General features: G+C 41.4%; 1 protein-coding gene across 1 annotated transcript; it reads left to right on the top strand.

Moving 5' to 3' along the window:
* The first annotated feature begins 4,145 nt into the window (after positions 1-4,145).
* LOC146663582 (mucin-13-like) lies at positions 4,146-7,371 on the top strand. Its single transcript, XM_085416415.1, has 9 exons — positions 4,146-4,245; positions 4,407-4,465; positions 4,599-4,750; positions 5,734-5,862; positions 5,960-6,002; positions 6,095-6,132; positions 6,307-6,394; positions 6,577-6,856; positions 6,959-7,371. The coding sequence occupies exons 1-9, from the start codon at positions 4,189-4,191 to the stop codon at positions 7,097-7,099; spliced, it is 987 nt and encodes a 328-aa protein (XP_085272541.1). The 5' UTR covers positions 4,146-4,188; the 3' UTR covers positions 7,100-7,371.
* The last annotated feature ends 9,020 nt before the right edge of the window (positions 7,372-16,391 follow it).

The following is a 16,391-nucleotide window of genomic DNA, read 5'->3' as shown; positions in this document are numbered from 1 at the left end:
AGTTAAATGTTTTTACGAAAAATAACACCAAAATAAAACCATCCATTAAGGATAAGTGATCCTTCCAGAATTTAAGAAACAAATAATCTTATAAATAAGCTTTACTCTTTAGTTATATAGCCCTTAGTTTAACTTTAACTATGAAATCTGCTCCAAATAAGGTATAACCATAGAAAAATAGAACATTTTCTACAAAGATATAACCAGGCTGAATTTTGGGGCAGCTTTTTTCAGGAACTCTTCTTTCTCTGCTTCACTTTCTTTGGTTTTAACTAACATACAATGAGGAATAGCAAAGGGTAATTTTAATAATGTTTTTGATGATCCAATAAGATGCCATCCAGAAGTCAAAATTTTGAAATAGTAACTCAAAACCTTGATTAAACTCTGCCTGGTAATTTGTTTTTCTTTTTTTCAGTGGTAGAAACAAGCTCACATGTTTTCTTGTGCTAGGCTCACAACTTAATAAAAACAAAATTAATCTCAAGTTTTGGTATTCATAGGTCAGGGGTTGGTGGTCAGTGTTGGAAAGAAGCTTCCATAATTTGGTATGCTAGGATCAAACTTTACTTGAAAAGAGATCCCCCCGGTTATAAGTACAAACAAAAAATATATATATTTGAATTTCATTAATCTTTAGTATTGTAGCACCTAATTTAACCATAACTGTGATTTATCTTCATTCTGTATGGGTTTAATTATGATATATGCTGTAAATAAGGCATACGCATAGAAAAATACAAATAAAAATTCTGAAAATAAAAGGTTTGGGGCAATGTTTTGTGAATTTCTTCCTTCTCTTCACTTTCTTTGGTTTTAACTGCCAATAAATCCAAATGGTCCACAGTAATTTTAATTCTAAAAGAATCATTTTTCTCTGCACTTCATAGAGCACATATGTTTGTGATCAGCACCATGTTGGTCTGGACCAGCCTTTAAAATATCCATTAGATAACCCAGCTGGTAAAGTCATGGAAAATTGATTAGTAGATAAAAGGCTTGAAAAGTGGGCTTCCTGGTCATCGTCTCTGGGTGTGACCTGCACTTAGCACACTAAAGGAGGAGTGGCTGCTGATTAAAACCGCCAGTGGAGAACAATTGGCAGTTTCAAGCTCAAAGATTAAAAGAACTACAGACTCGGCCACTTCTGGCCTTCACTAACTTTTTTCCACCCTGTGGTAAAGTTGTTTTTGATTCATCCAATGGCTCAAAAATTCATCCTCCTGTCTGTCATTTGGCTTGTTGTAGCCATTTTTGGTAAGTAGCCTGATTTTATTGCAACAACTTTAAAATCCTTATTTTTGTCAGTTTGATAGTGTATGATAGAGTGACAGGGTAGAGCACATGTTAACAAATTAAAACATCAGATAAACTTTAGAGGTGAAATATTCATTTTAATATAGTTGTTTTTTTAATTTATTTAATTAAGCTTTCAGTTTAATTCAGTCTAAACTGTTATGCACACAGGTGGAGCTTTAATAGGCTTTATGTAGATAGTAGATAAATGGATTATGTTATTTAAGACTTTGCAGTCATTCCTGATCCAAGATTACAGCTGTAACAGCAAAATGGAGAGCTAGCCATGACGTAAGACTGCCTGGATAAATGTCCTCCAATCAAAATATCTCAAATTAGCTTGAATATGAGAATATCATTTTCATGATTAACAGTTACTAGTTCCTTTCCCCTTTTGTTTTGCTTCCATACAAATTCTATACACTTGTCCAGTACTCATATGTTTTTAATAATGGTCTAACTTGCACATCTTCCTTTGCAACCATTGTGTATCTGGGCTGGTTTAGCACATATATAAGCAAATTTGACCAGTGTGTTCATGTCAACAGTCTGACATTAATTGCCATTTTATTATTTTATGACCCTGTTGTTATACCACATCCTTCTGGCAAGGCCACGATCAAGGAAGTCTCTTTGTTCACTTCAGATCCTGCAAACTGTTTAATGCTTTACATGTCTGAATCCTAAATGATGGTTGAGTGAACTTTATGTTTTCCATGCAGAGTCTGTGTCACTGCTGGTGCTCTCTTACTGAGACTGAGAAATGACCCTACTTAGCTCTTTGTTTGATGTCTTGCATCATTAAACATAGACTATATGATCCTGCTTTAATAACTTTGATATAATTTTTTTCTCTGGCTTGCTTCCTGGGTATCAAATTTCAAAGTTGTGAACAAAGGTAATCATATACTAACTACTGCGTTTTAACACAACTATTAGCCTCTTCAACAAGAGCAGAAGATCCTGAAATTTCAGGTTCAGGAGACGATGTAACTACAACAACAACAGGTCTTCCAACTACAACAACAACAGCCCTTCCAACTACAACAACAACAGGCCCTCCAACTACAACAACAACAGGCCCTCCAACTACAACAACAACAGCCCTTCCAACTACAACAACAACAGGCCTTCCAACTACAACAACAACAGCCCTTCCAACTACAACAACAACAGGCCCTCCAACTACAACAACAACAGGCCTTCCAACTACAACAACAACAGGCCTTCCAACTACAACAACAACAGCCCTTCCAACTACAACAACAACAGGCCCTCCAACTACAACAACAACAGGCCTTCCAACTACAACAACAACAACAGGCCTTCCAACTACAACAACAACAGGCCCTGCAACTCCAACAACAACAGGCCCTGCAACTACAACAACAACAGGCCCTGCAACTACAACAACAGGCCCTGCAACTCCAACAACAACAGGTCCTGCAACTACAACAACAACAACTCCATTTAAAGGTAATTCGATCCCCCTGGATCTAAATGTTCACTGGTTATAATGCTGATATAGTGTTTCGATCGTGGCTCAAGAGTTGGCAGTTCGTCTTGTAATCGGAAGGTTGCCCCGGCTCGGACAGTCTCGGTCGTTGTATCCTTGGACAAGACACTTCACCTACTGCCTACTGGTGATGGCACGATGGGCTGATGGTGTGATATGGCAGCTTCACTTCTGTCACTCTGCTGTATCTTGCCTCCACCAGTGTGTGAATGAATAGAGGAATAGTAAAGCGCTTTGAGGGTCTGTAAAAGCACTATATAAATGCAATCCATTATTAATAATATTATTTCTAAGTCTCTCTCTCTCTGTGTGTGTGTGTGTGTGTGTGTGTGTGTGTGTGTGTGTGTGTGTGTGTGTGTGTGTGTGTGTGTGTGTGTGTGTGTGTGTGTGTGTGCTCGCACTTGTTTTGTTTCTCACTTTGAAGATCCCTGCAACCCAAATCCCTGTGGCACTGGAAGCACCTGTGAGGTCCGTTATAACAACACATATGTATGCTTGTGCCTCGCTGGTGATTCCTACAACAATGTTTCAAACAGTTGTGAACGTTGTAAGTATTTGTTTGTGTGCCGCTATGAAGATTTTACTTTATTTAACAGTGACATGAATGAAGATTATATAGCAGTATATAACGCTACGTGGGCTGGAGGAAGATTAGTAGATCACTGAAGGACAGGTCATTCAAAACAATATGTACCTCTTGAACTAGCTATCTCCTAATCAGTTTAGTCCAGGGGTGCCCAATCCCAGTCCTCGAGAGCTACCATCCTGCAGCTTTTAGATGCATCCCTACTCCAACACAGCTGAATCAAATGGTTTGATTACCTCTTCAGCATGCCATCGTGTTTGGCAAAGGCCTGATAACAAGCCATTCATTTGATTCAGCTGTGTTGGAGTAGGGATGCATCTAAAAGCTGCAGGATAGTAGCTCTCGAGGACTGGGATTGGGCAGCCCTGATTTAGTCGGACATAAACAGTAAGTGAGTAATGTTGACTGTTAGCCTGGCTTAGCCAACTTAATGCAATCTGTGAAATACATTTTAATGTTAACATTTTAGATTTGGTTTACTTTATCCATGCAAAAATAAAGTGTAAGAATGACAAATTGGATTTTGTTTTTTTTGTTTTTCTGGGGTTTATGTCTGGGACTAACCCAGCTAGCCTCCTGTCTTAATCTTAGTTAAGTACCTGCTAGTTGTAGCTTGATATTTAACAGACAGACACTGTATGAGACTGGCATCAATCTCCCTCCTTTCAGCAAGAAAATGAGAGATATAAAATATCATTTTATTAGATTTTCACTTTCTTCTGATATTTTCTTGTTTTCAGCCAAAGTCTTCCCTGGAAATCTTCAAGTGAAAAAACCATTTAAAGATGAAATGACAAACACCACATCAAAGGAATTTATAGAAACTGCTAATGAAATCATTGCTGAGGTAAGTAATTAGGTAGTATTCTCTATCAATAAATGTGTCTTTATGGACATTTTTTGAAAATGCACTTGACATTACAAGTTATACTAAAAACAATTTCATCAGTTATTTAATCAATCTTAATAGTCATACTGAGCAAAACATATTTTCTTTTGAAAACACAGCTGGATGAAGTTTATAACGAGAAGAACGGTTACTCCAAATCTATAGTGCTGAAACTCCTGTAAGTCTCAGACTGACAACAGCTTTTACTATAAAATCTTTCAGCCTGTTTCACATCAATGTACATTAACATGTTATTATACTGCACAAATAAATGATGCAATCATCACTAAATGTGATTTCTGTCTTTACAGTCCAAGAACCACTCGTGTGTCAAGGGCAAGCTCAGAGGTCATTGCATCAGTACAGATCATCTTCAAGGCCAGTTCTGAAATCACAGATGATCAAGTTGTACAAACTTTAAAAGCGTGTATGGACTGTAGCGTGATTGACAACACATTTAACAGTAAGTTTGTTACCTGTACTCTAGCACTGTCACGGTTCTGAATCATTTTGACCCAGCTTTTTCTGTTTCTTATATTTTGGTGTTTTTCTAGATTATGTTCATTATATTTATGTTCTGAATCTTGAGTTGTGCTGGTCTGATTTTGTATTACGGGTTATATTTTCTGTCAAGTCCGTGTCTTAGTAAAGTATTTCTTGTTTCCTGTTTTACATGTTCATGTCTGATGTCAGTGTGCTCAGTTTTACTTCTCCCCTGTCTCGTTAGCCTAATTTCTCGCAGCTGTGTCCCCCTCCTGTTTCCCATTCCCTGATTACTCCCCTGTGTATACAAGCCCTGTGTTGGCCTTTGCTCTCTCGCGTGTTGTACCCTCAACATGCTGTGTGTTTGTCATGGTCAGTCCTCTAGCGCCTCTGTTGTGAGTCTTGGTTTTGTTTTGCTTTTTTGAGTATTACTTTATGAGGAACTTTTGCCAGCAATAAAGCTGCGTTTTGAGTTCCAGTCCCGTTTTGAGAGTCCTGCATTTTGGGTCCTTTTTCCTGCCTGCCTGCCACACAACACAGCCATGACAAGCACATTGTTTTATGTCGATATGTATCTAGAATAAAACTCACAGTAGGAATAGATTTGTTTTCAGAAAGAATATAATTGACAAGATGTGTTTCAGAATCCTTTGTACTAAATCTACACTTCTGTCTAAATGAAACTATTTCCACCATCTGTCAAAGATAATTTAGTTGTAATAAAAATATAATGGATGTCACAATCAGGGCAGCTGCTGCCATTGCATGTATTGTAATCTTTATTTATAATTCGGTGATTTATGATGTTCTGATGATCATGATATTTTGAAGATGAAGTCATGCTGTTAATTTCATTCCAGGGTTCATTTCATGGCATATTAGTGATTCATTTATTTTACTGTTGTACATGTTGCGAAACATGTCCTTGAGTACTGAGGCTTTTTTTCTCTCCGTCATTTAAAGTTACAAACCTGTGTGATGACACTCCCTGTGATGAACACTCCACAAACTGCAAATCAGGCGATGGAACTTTCAGCTGTATTTGTAACAAAGGCTACATGCAAACAGACTACAGTAATAGAATGTGCATTGGTAAGACAATTTCCTGAGCAAAGTAAGTGGTGTGTGTGTGTCTGTGTGTGTCTTATGTAAGCAAACGACAAAGTGTCTCAATTTTTCTTTTTTACAGCTTGTCCCTTTGGGAAAGAATTGAAGGATAATGAGTGCGTGCCGTAAGTACTCCTTCCCCTCCTGTATGTCCTCTGTTGATGTAAGGTTGCTTTTAAATATAAATCTTAAAATCAACCTTCTTCTTGTCTTGCAGATGCTCGTTTGGTTATTCTGGTTTTAACTGCTCAGAAAGTGAGTATACTGCATGTTTTTAAAGTGAAAGCAGAAGCATGGTTACTTAATGACAGCTATTTAAAGAAAAAACTCACAAGATAAAATATAACACATGATACAATAGGTAGAAAGGTTATTCAAAAGCTGGAAAATGCGATAAAAGTTTATGTCCTATTCATTGTGTTTTATTAGACTGGCAGCTCATTCTGGTAATTGTGGGCTCTGTGCTTGGAGGACTGCTGCTCATAGCCATCATCCTTCTACCAGTAGTAGCTACCCAGTAAGTTTCTTACCAATAACAATAACATCTTTCATTTGCCCCCATAAATGTGAGAAAGTGTTTTTCCTCATTTTGATTTAGGCTTTATTTTAGATGCAAATGCAATTAAAATCAAGAGAATTTGTTCATGTCTGACAGACACAATAGTGAATTCAAATATTATTTTACTGCTGTGATTTCAGAAAATTAAACATAAGCTTCAAGAAGAGCAAAAGTGCAGAAATGGAAAAACCCTACACTAACCCGAGTTCTGCCGCACAACCGATGGCTAGCAACAAGTTGGGCCATAGCCAGGGAGTCTCATTTAACAGGTCAGGCAATGGCAATTCAGGTTTTCAGAATGGTGGGGCGCCTGTGTTCCCACGAGCTGCCACCACCACCAACAGCTGGGACAACAGGACCAACCTGGAGATGAAACCAAGCAATGGCCGACAAAACTTTGGACATATGAACAGTGGTTCGGTGAGTATGTCTCTGTGTGTATAGAGAAGAAATACCCTCATCAGGCTTTTTGGTTTCTTAGTGTTTGGCATTAAATTCACTCTCTCTTTTTTTCCTCTATAGCGGTTATATGATGAATCATACGATCAGGCTCAATCTCAGAACAACTCTTATGCCCAGAATCAACCTACAATGAACCCGTATACTCAGAACCAAGGCCAGAGCAACCCGTACTACACACACGATGATGGAAGACGCTACTAGTAGTACAAAATCAGAAAGGCTCACTATACAATGACAGGTTTATGTTTTTAAATGTATTTTATAATTACTGTATGTAATGAACCTTATTGAATCTTATGTATCTGACTACAGTACAAACAGTCATAAACCAGTCATGTCTGATCGTGACTACTTTATATCAAGTTGGTGGCATGATTTTGAGGATTAGTCTCTTTTTTTTTTTTTTAATCTGTTTTGGTTCATTGAAGTATGAATTACTGAAGAGTTGTCTATTCAAACTGAATGAGAAACCTGGACGTTCATGTCCAAATATAATGCGATAATGAGGAGCTGCTTAATATTGTTGTGTTATACGATTAATGCTTCCTTCATGTATGAATTCACAATTTCTTTTTTTCATGTAAAAATTTTTTGTAATGAACTGAAATTTGATGTTTAATTCAGTTTTTGTGAATGACACGAGTTTCTTCTAATAAAATTATAAGAACCTGTTGCACATGTGTGTGCGTGTGTGTCAAAGATGTAGCCTTTTTGTCAAATCTGGTCACTTCCAATTACAACAAGGATATCGGTATCCAGTAAGGGTCAATCCCAGGAAGAGCAAAGATACTGCGAAGGGCCCTCAAGCTCTGAGCCTAAAGAATAGACTGTCCACAGTGTGAAAGGGGAATTTATTTAAATATTAAATTAAATATTTCTTTAAATATTTAATATTTATTAAAATTACATGCATACATGTACATTTCATACACACACACACACACACACACACACACACGTGTGTGTGTGTGTGTGTGTGTGTGTGTGTATATATATTAGGGGTGCAACGATATTCGTATCGATATTGAACCGTTCGATACAGTGCTTTCGGTTCGGTAAGCATATGTATCGAACAATACAACATTTGTAATTTATTTTATCAATTTTCCTTCTGACGATGCTGTCTGTGTTGAGCGCTCAGTGAATCTGTGTTCGACTACTCCGCCTAGGCTGCACTGTCGAGCGCAGATCCACTGAGCGCTCAACACAGACAGCATAGTCAGAAGGAAGAGCGCAGGGCAAGCTAGCGAGACAGAAGTTAAGCTCTCCTTGCAACAGGCAAATTGAACCTCATTCAGATCTGGCGTTTGGAATTATTTTGGTTTTCATGTGACGTATGACCCTGAAGGTAAGCGAGTCATGGACTAAAGTAAAACAGTATGTTGGATGTGCCGTGCAATGCTCAATTACATTGGTGTGAACTAGTGTGTTAGCGCAGTTAGCTTGTTAACGTGTTGGCCGTCTAGCCCCATGCACGGAGCGATCGGCGGTAGCTCGTTAACGGAGATTTGCCGTGTTGTGGCGTTAAGGTCATTTCAACGAGATTAACCTGAAAGCACTAGTGGGAACACAACGAATATGACTGCACATTTACGCCGACATCATCCTAGTGCAAAGACAAGTGGAAGCAGACAAAAAAAAGCAAGCATGCTACTAACTTTAGCCGAGTCATTTAGACAGCTGTTAGCACATGATTCTCCTTATGCTGCTGAGAATATAGCCCAGAAGAAGCGGATAGTATAGCTTTTATTTTGGAAAGAGACATTTCTCTGTAATAAACTCTCTTTTCCAAAGATGAGTGATTCCTCAATCAGATACAGGGCTTGCAATATCGCTAGCCCGACGTCCCGGAGCTAGCGATTTTTTCAGTCGGGCTACCAAAATCTATCTCTTCCCTGCCCGTCTGGCTATTGTAGGAAAAATATATGTCAATGCTTTTGCATTCTTTCGGAAATGTAGCTGGGTAATTATGTCATTGGCATCGGTGAGCCACTGTCAATATGTGACATATTGAAGTCGCGTTTGAATTTGCGCTTGTTTTTTTGCTTTCACTTTGCAATCGTGCGAACTGTGTATAGAGAGCGACAGCACTGATCTGTGAGTGATGATAATTTGTGCACCAATTCCTCTGACATCGTCTTATTAATCGTTAGCTTACTATGCAAACATGACAAGTGAAATCTCCCGCAGCAAGCTTAAACATGTGAGAGGTTGATCGCGCAGAGAATCGCTGAGCTTATGTGAGTGCGTGTGTAAAAGCATTTCAGTTCTGCTGAGCCAAATAAGACAGGTCAGGGTGAAGAAGTGACAGCCAAAGAAAAGCTTACCACAAAACGGAGAAGTTATGACAAATCAGACTATAAGGCAAAAAGAAAGTGCAGCTTTATGGTTTCATGGACAAAAGAATTTCTGTGGCTGCAATATGACGAGCTAAATAACCAGGGCTGCACATAAGTGGTCCGCAGGTGCGCATTCGCTGTCAAAATAAAAAACACGCACAAGGGTTAGGGTTAAATTTAAAAACTGTACTTTTGAGTTAAAATATATATTTATAATTTTAATAAATGACAAATTAAAAATGCATGAATGTTTTTTTGTATCGAAAAAATATCGAACCGTGACACCAAAGTATCGAACCGAACCGTGAATTTTGTGTATCGTTGCACCCCTAATATATATGTATATATGTATATATATGTATATTTATATATATATATATATATATATATATATATATATATATGTATATGTATGTATATGTATGTATGTATGTATGTATATATATATATATATATGTAAGAACAAGATCCGGGCCATCATCACGCCCGTGATCAGGTATCCTGCTGGGGTAATAGGCTGGCCAAAGGAGGAGATAGAAGCCACTGACATAAAGACAAGAAAGCTCCTTACCATGCATGGAGGGTTTCACCCCAAGTCCAGCACCCTGAGGCTGTACGCTAAGCGGAAGGAAGGGGGCCGGGGACTGGTGAGTGTCAGCACCACAGTCCAGGATGAGACAACGAACATCCAAGAATACATTGGGAAGATGGCCCCAACTGACCGAGTGCTCAGTGAATACCTCAGGCAGCAGAAACCCAAGAAAGAGGAGGGAGACGAGGAACCATCATGGAAGGACAGGCCCCTGCACGGTATGTACCACCGGCAGATAGAGGAGGTAGCTGATATCCAGAAATCCTACCAGTGGCTGGACAAAGCTGGACTGAAAGACAGCACAGAGGCACTAATCATGGCAGCACAAGAACAAGCTCTGAGCACAAGATCCATAGAGGCTGGGGTCTATCACACCAGGCAAGACCCCAGGTGCAGGCTGTGTAAAGATGCCCCAGAGACAATCCAGCACATAACAGCAGGGTGCAAGATGCTAGCAGGCAAGGCATACATGGAACGCCATAACCAAGTGGCCGGCATAGTGTACAGGAACATCTGTGCCAAGTATAATCTGGAAGTCCCGAGGTCAAAATGGGAGATGCCCCCAAGGGTGGTGGAGAATGACCGAGCTAAGATCCTGTGGGACTTCCAGATACAGACGGACAAAATGGTGGTGGCTAACCAACCGGACATAGTGGTGGTAGACAAACAGAAGAAGACGGCCGTAGTGATCGATGTAGCGGTTCCGAATGACAGCAATATCAGGAAGAAGGAACACGAGAAGCTGGAGAAATACCAAGGGTTCAGAGAAGAGCTCGAGAGGATGTGGAGGGTGAAGGTAACGGTGGTCCCCGTGGTAATCGGAGCACTAGGTGCGGTGACTCCCAAGCTAGCCGAGTGGCTCCAGCAGATCCCGGGAATAACATCGGAGATCTCTGTCCAGAAGAGCGCAGTCCTGGGAACAGCTAAGATACTGCGCAGGACCCTCAAGCTCCCAGGCCAAGGATAAACTGCCCGCAGGGGCGTGCTGGGTGTTATTATGTGTATATATATATATATATATATATATATATATATATATATATATGTATATATATATATATATATATATATATATATATATATGTATATATATATATATATATATATATATATATATATGTATATGTATATATATATATATATATGTATATGTATATATATATATATATGTATATGTATAAAAAAAAAAAAAACACCCAGCACGCCCCTGCGGGCGGTTTATCCTTCAAGCTCGGGTCCTCTACCAGAGGCCTGGGAGCTTGAGGGTCCTGCGCAGTATCTTAGCTGTTCCCAGGACTGCGCTCTTCTGGACAGAGATCTCCGATGTTGTTCCCGGGATCTGCTGGAGCCACTCGCCTAGCTTGGGAGTCACCGCACCTAGTGCTCCGATTACCACGGGGACCACCGTTACCTTCACCCTCCACATCCTCTCGAGCTCTTCTCTGAGCCCTTGGTATTTCTCCAGCTTCTCGTGTTCCTTCTTCCTGATATTGCTGTCATTCGGAACCGCTACATCGATCACTACGGCCGTCTTCTTCTGTTTGTCTACCACCACTATGTCCGGTTGGTTAGCCACCACCATTTTGTCCGTCTGTATCTGGAAGTCCCACAGGATCTTAGCTCGGTCGTTCTCCACCACCCTTGGGGGCATCTCCCATTTTGACCTCGGGACTTCTAGGTTATACTCGGCACAGATGTTCCTGTACACTATGCCGGCCACTTGGTTATGGCGTTCCATGTATGCCTTGCCTGCTAGCATCTTGCACCCTGCTGTTATGTGCTGGATTGTCTCTGGGGCATCTTTACACAGCCTGCACCTGGGGTCTTGCCTGGTGTGATAGACCCCAGCCTCTATGGATCTTGTACTCAGAGCTTGTTCTTGTGCTGCCATGATTAGTGCCTCTGTGCTGTCTTTCAGTCCAGCTTTGTCCAGCCACTGGTAGGATTTCTGGATATCAGCCACCTCCTCTATCTGCCGGTGGTACATACCGTGCAGGGGCCTGTCCTTCCATGATGGTTCCTCGTCTCCCTCCTCTTTCTTGGGTTTCTGCTGCCTGAGGTATTCACTGAGCACTCGGTCAGTTGGGGCCATCTTCCCAATGTATTCTTGGATGTTCGTTGTCTCATCCTGGACTGTGGTGCTGACACTCACCAGTCCCCGGCCCCCTTCCTTCCGCTTAGCGTACAGCCTCAGGGTGCTGGACTTGGGGTGAAACCCTCCATGCATGGTCAGGAGCTTTCTTGTCTTTATGTCAGTGGCTTCTATCTCCTCCTTTGGCCAGCCTATTACCCCAGCAGGGTACCTGATCACGGGCAGGGCGTATGTGTTGATGGCCCGGATCTTGTTCTTACCATTCAGCTGACTCCTCAGGACTTGCCTGACCCTCTGCAGGTACTTGGTGGTTGCAGCCTTTCTAGCGGCCTCTTCATGGTTCCCATTTGCCTGCGGGATCCCCAGGTACTTGTAACTGTCCTCTATGTCTGCAATGTTGCCTTCTGGTAGTTCAATCCCCTCAGTTCTGACTACCTTCCCTCTCTTTGTTACCATCCGACTACACTTCTCCAGTCCGAACGACATTCCAATGTCATTGCTGTATAGCCTGGTAGTGTGGATCAGTGAATCGATGTCTCGTTCACTCTTGGCATACAGCTTGATGTCATCCATGTACAGGAGGTGGCTGACAACTGCTCCGTTCCGTAGTCGGTATCCGTAGCCAGTCTTGTTAATGATCTCACTGAGGGGGTTCAGGCCTATGCAGAACAGCAGTGGGGACAGAGCATCTCCTTGGTAGATCCCGCACTTGATGGTAACTTGTGCTATGGGCTTGGAGTTGGCCTCTAGTGTTGTACGCCACATCCCCATTGAGTTCCTGATGAAGGCTCTTAGGGTCCCATTGATCTTGTACAATTCTAGGCATTCCAGTATCCAGCTGTGGGGCATTGAGTCATAGGCCTTCTTGTAATCAATCCAGGCAGTGCACAGGTTGGTCAGTCTGGTCTTGCAGTCTCGGCTGATTGTTCTGTCTACCAGTAGCTGGTGTTTTGCACCTCTGGTATTCTTGCCAATTCCTTTCTGTGTCCCGCTCATGTATTGACCCATGTGCCTGTTCATCTTAGCCGATATGATGCCTGACAGGAGCTTCCATGTAGTACTGAGGCAGGTTATTGGTCGGTAGTTGGAGGGGACCGCTCCCTTCTTGGGGTCCTTGGGGATCAGGACCGTCCGACCTTCGGTTAGCCATTCCGGGTGTCTCTCGTTAACTAGCAGCTGGTTCATTTGTGCTGCCAGACGCTCGTGGAGTGCAGTCAGCTTCTTCAGCCAGTAGGCGTGAACCATGTCGGGCCCTGGTGCTGTCCAACTCTTCATACTGGAGACCCTTTCTTGGATATCTGCCACTGTGATGGTTACTGGACCCTGTTCAGGGAGGTCGCTGTGGTCTGCCCTCAGATCCACTAGCCACTGAGCATTGCCGTTATGGGTTGCATCCTTCTCCCATATGCTCTTCCAGTATTGCTCCGTCTCCAGCCTTGGTGGTGCTGTTCTCTTATTGTTCCCTTGCCACTGAGAGTACACCTTTGCTGGTTCTGTGGAGAACAGCTGGTTTATTCTCCTGCCTTCTATCTCTCTGGTGTACCTCCTCAAGCGGCTGGCCAAGGCTGTGAGTCTTTGCTTGGCAGTTTCCAAGGCCTCAGGTATGGACAGCTTGCTGTATTTCTTAGGCACCTTATTTGTCGCACCTTTCTGCAACTCTGTTAGTTGGCTAACCTCCCTCCGTGCTACTTTGATCTTGCCCTCTAGCCTCCTTCTCCATGGAGGGTACTGCCCCTTGTGGCTGTTCAACTTGTAGCCAAGCATCTCACTGATCACTGCTGCCGTATTGTAGATCAGCTTGTTAGTGTCGGTAATCGTGGTTGTAGGTATTGCCCGTAGTGCTGCATTAACATCATCTAGCAGACCTTCTGAGGGTACTTCACGTAATCTTGGTAACCGGCTACGGGGGATCCAGGTTTCAAGCTTGGCCATGATCCTATTTTTCAGGTCAGTTCCTCTCGCACTCAACGATCCTTCTCCTATCGCACTTGGGGCTATGTACCCAATCCCGGGTGGGGGTGATGATATCTCCCCCCTGACCTGGCGTCCTGACTCCTCCTTGCCGTAGCATTTGTGTTGTACCTCGTCAATCTCTAGCTGTGAGAGCAGTCCCTTCTTTCGAATGTTGGAACACTGAGCTACTAGTTGTTTCGCTGTCATTGTGGATGTTGGGTATCGAAGAATCCATAGGTCCCTCATCCTATTCATGTAGCCCCTTCCGCCGGGGTTACTTGCGTAGTAGCATTCCAACAACGCCCTGTTTTCGTCCCTTGCCCACCGATGCCTTCTTGTTCCAGTAGCCCACTTTTCGTCAGGGTGCCCTGGTTCCTCAACACCTGACGCGGACCTTGTTGATCCGGGCGACGTCCGAGCCGGCATGCCTTCATATTTATCTGTCTCGCTCATGTCTGCGGTAGGCTTGCTTAGCATAGGGGGTCTAGCCTTAGGACCCTTACTGGATACAGACGCCCCAGGCAGGAATCGAACTTGCGATCCTCTGTTCCAAAGGCGTGTAGTTTAACCACTACGCTATCCAGCTGCTGTATATATGTGTATATATATATATATATATATATGTGTATATATATATATATATATATATATGTGTGTATATGTATATATATATATATTATTAACGATAATATAAAGTTATGCACAAAAGGAATTACTAATGTAAAAAAAAAAGTGGTTTTCTTTATAAATGTTTATATATAAATATATTTTATGCCCCCTTGAGACAAAGCACGTACAAACACCAAAAAACATTTCTAGCGTTAACTGAACTTCCAAAACAGAGCTCCCTACATCACTTAAATTACACAATTGAAAGCATATGTGTATTGTTTGTGTATTTATACACAAGCACTCATATATATTCAAATAATTTTTTTTTAAAAAGTTCATTTACCTGTTACTACCACACACCAAATCCGGTCGTTGGTACTTCCTGGCTTGTGTGCCACTAGGTAACAAAAGCTCAACACTGCGCCCAGCATCCTGGAGCACCATAAATATACTTTATTTATTCACTCCACATAAAATTTTATAAATAAATCATATAATTCAAAAAACATTTATTCACATTTCAACTTTTAGCTATTTAAATTTTCAGCATTTTCCTTTTAAACAATTTTAAAGTGAAACAACACAAAACACTGCAAACCACAACACAATTAAATATAAATTACAATATGAAAACAAAAAGAACATGCATATTCTCTGTCATATGGGCCTGCATAAATAAAATTCTGAATCCTTTATCAACTGAAAATAGTTGTGGATGATCACTATACCTTTCTAATGTGACGTTGTTGTCCCGGCTCTTTTTCTCTTTCTCTCCCTCCCACTCTGTTTCTGTGCTACTGCGAGTGTAACTACCGCCCCTACCCCCTCTTTCAGGTCCCCTCTTTAGGTCAAAGGGGCAGATCCAGCCAAAGCCCTTCATTCTTCAATGGAGGGAAGGCTAATCAACGGCGTAGCAAACAACCCGGAGCTGTACGACCCCAGCTGCTTTCTGTACCGAGACAGGAATATAAAGGACCGAGCTTGGAGGAAGATATGTGAAGAGATCGGGCAACCTGGAAAGTTCATTCATTTCTCTTTTTAAATTTTTGACTGACCGTAATAAATAAATCTGTAATAAACTCTCTTTTCCAAAGATGAGTGATTTCTTGATCAGATAGATTTTTTTTTTATTATTATTTTGCTGTTTCAGCAACATTAAATTTAAAAACTGTACTTTTGAGTTAAAATATATATTTATAATTTTAATGAATGAAAAATTAAAAAAGGCATGAACATTTTTTTGTATCGAAAAAATATCGAACCGTGACACCAAAGTATTGAACCGAACCGAACCGTGAATTTTATCGTTGCACCCCTAGTGGTTATGTGGTGGTTATATCTTTTACTAGAGCAATGTTATTCTCTCAGTGTAATGGAACATTTTGTATTCCTTTACTTTGTACAGTTTTACAAAAAAGAAAGAGAGAGAGACTTTATTTTCATCATTAAATCCTGCCAAACACAACAAGTAGCCTGTTTCTTGGAGGATGAGGTGCTGTGAATAAAGAATGTTAAGCTAGCTGTATAGCTGAAATTATGTTGCCTGCAACAAACTTTAGTGAGAACAGCATATAGAGTAATTAACCATTTAGCTTTGACACCACACCCGTGCAGTCAATTGGCTTCCTAACAACATTCAATCAGCATAAAAAGACTCAAAGGAACAGGGCACTTGAAAACATGAGAGGAACTACTATTACTCACTAGCGGTTATTGATAGGGCCACATGGGCGGTTGCCCAGGGCGACATCGTGGTGGGGGTGGCATCACAGGCATCTCCAAAAAAAAAGTTGCTGGTACTCATACTGCCCCGACATCAGCGAGCGTTTTGGAGATGGCATAGGCACCGGTCGGTTTTCTGCCGCCCATTTGCTGGGAGTAAGGGCGCCCTCCATTTGCGAGGTG

The sequence above is a fragment of the Rhamphochromis longiceps genome, linkage group LG8 (genome assembly GCF_057381845.1).
Source record: "Rhamphochromis longiceps isolate RC_006_pf linkage group LG8, R_longiceps_female_GT1.1, whole genome shotgun sequence".
NCBI lineage: Eukaryota > Metazoa > Chordata > Actinopteri > Cichliformes > Cichlidae > Rhamphochromis > Rhamphochromis longiceps.
This window is presented reverse-complemented; position numbering and strand designations above follow the sequence as displayed.

What these genes read in the sequence shown, in the direction of transcription:
- LOC146663582 (XM_085416415.1), top strand. Translation starts at nt 4,189, where the DNA reads ATGACAAACACCACATCAAAGGAATTTATAGAAACTGCTAATGAAATC. An exon ending in CTAATGAAATCATTGCTGAG is followed by an intron (nt 4,246 to 4,406) that starts GTAAGTAATTAG and finishes TTGAAAACACAG; the next exon opens with CTGGATGAAGTTTATAACGA. An exon ending in TCTATAGTGCTGAAACTCCT is followed by an intron (nt 4,466 to 4,598) that starts GTAAGTCTCAGA and finishes CTGTCTTTACAG; the next exon opens with TCCAAGAACCACTCGTGTGT.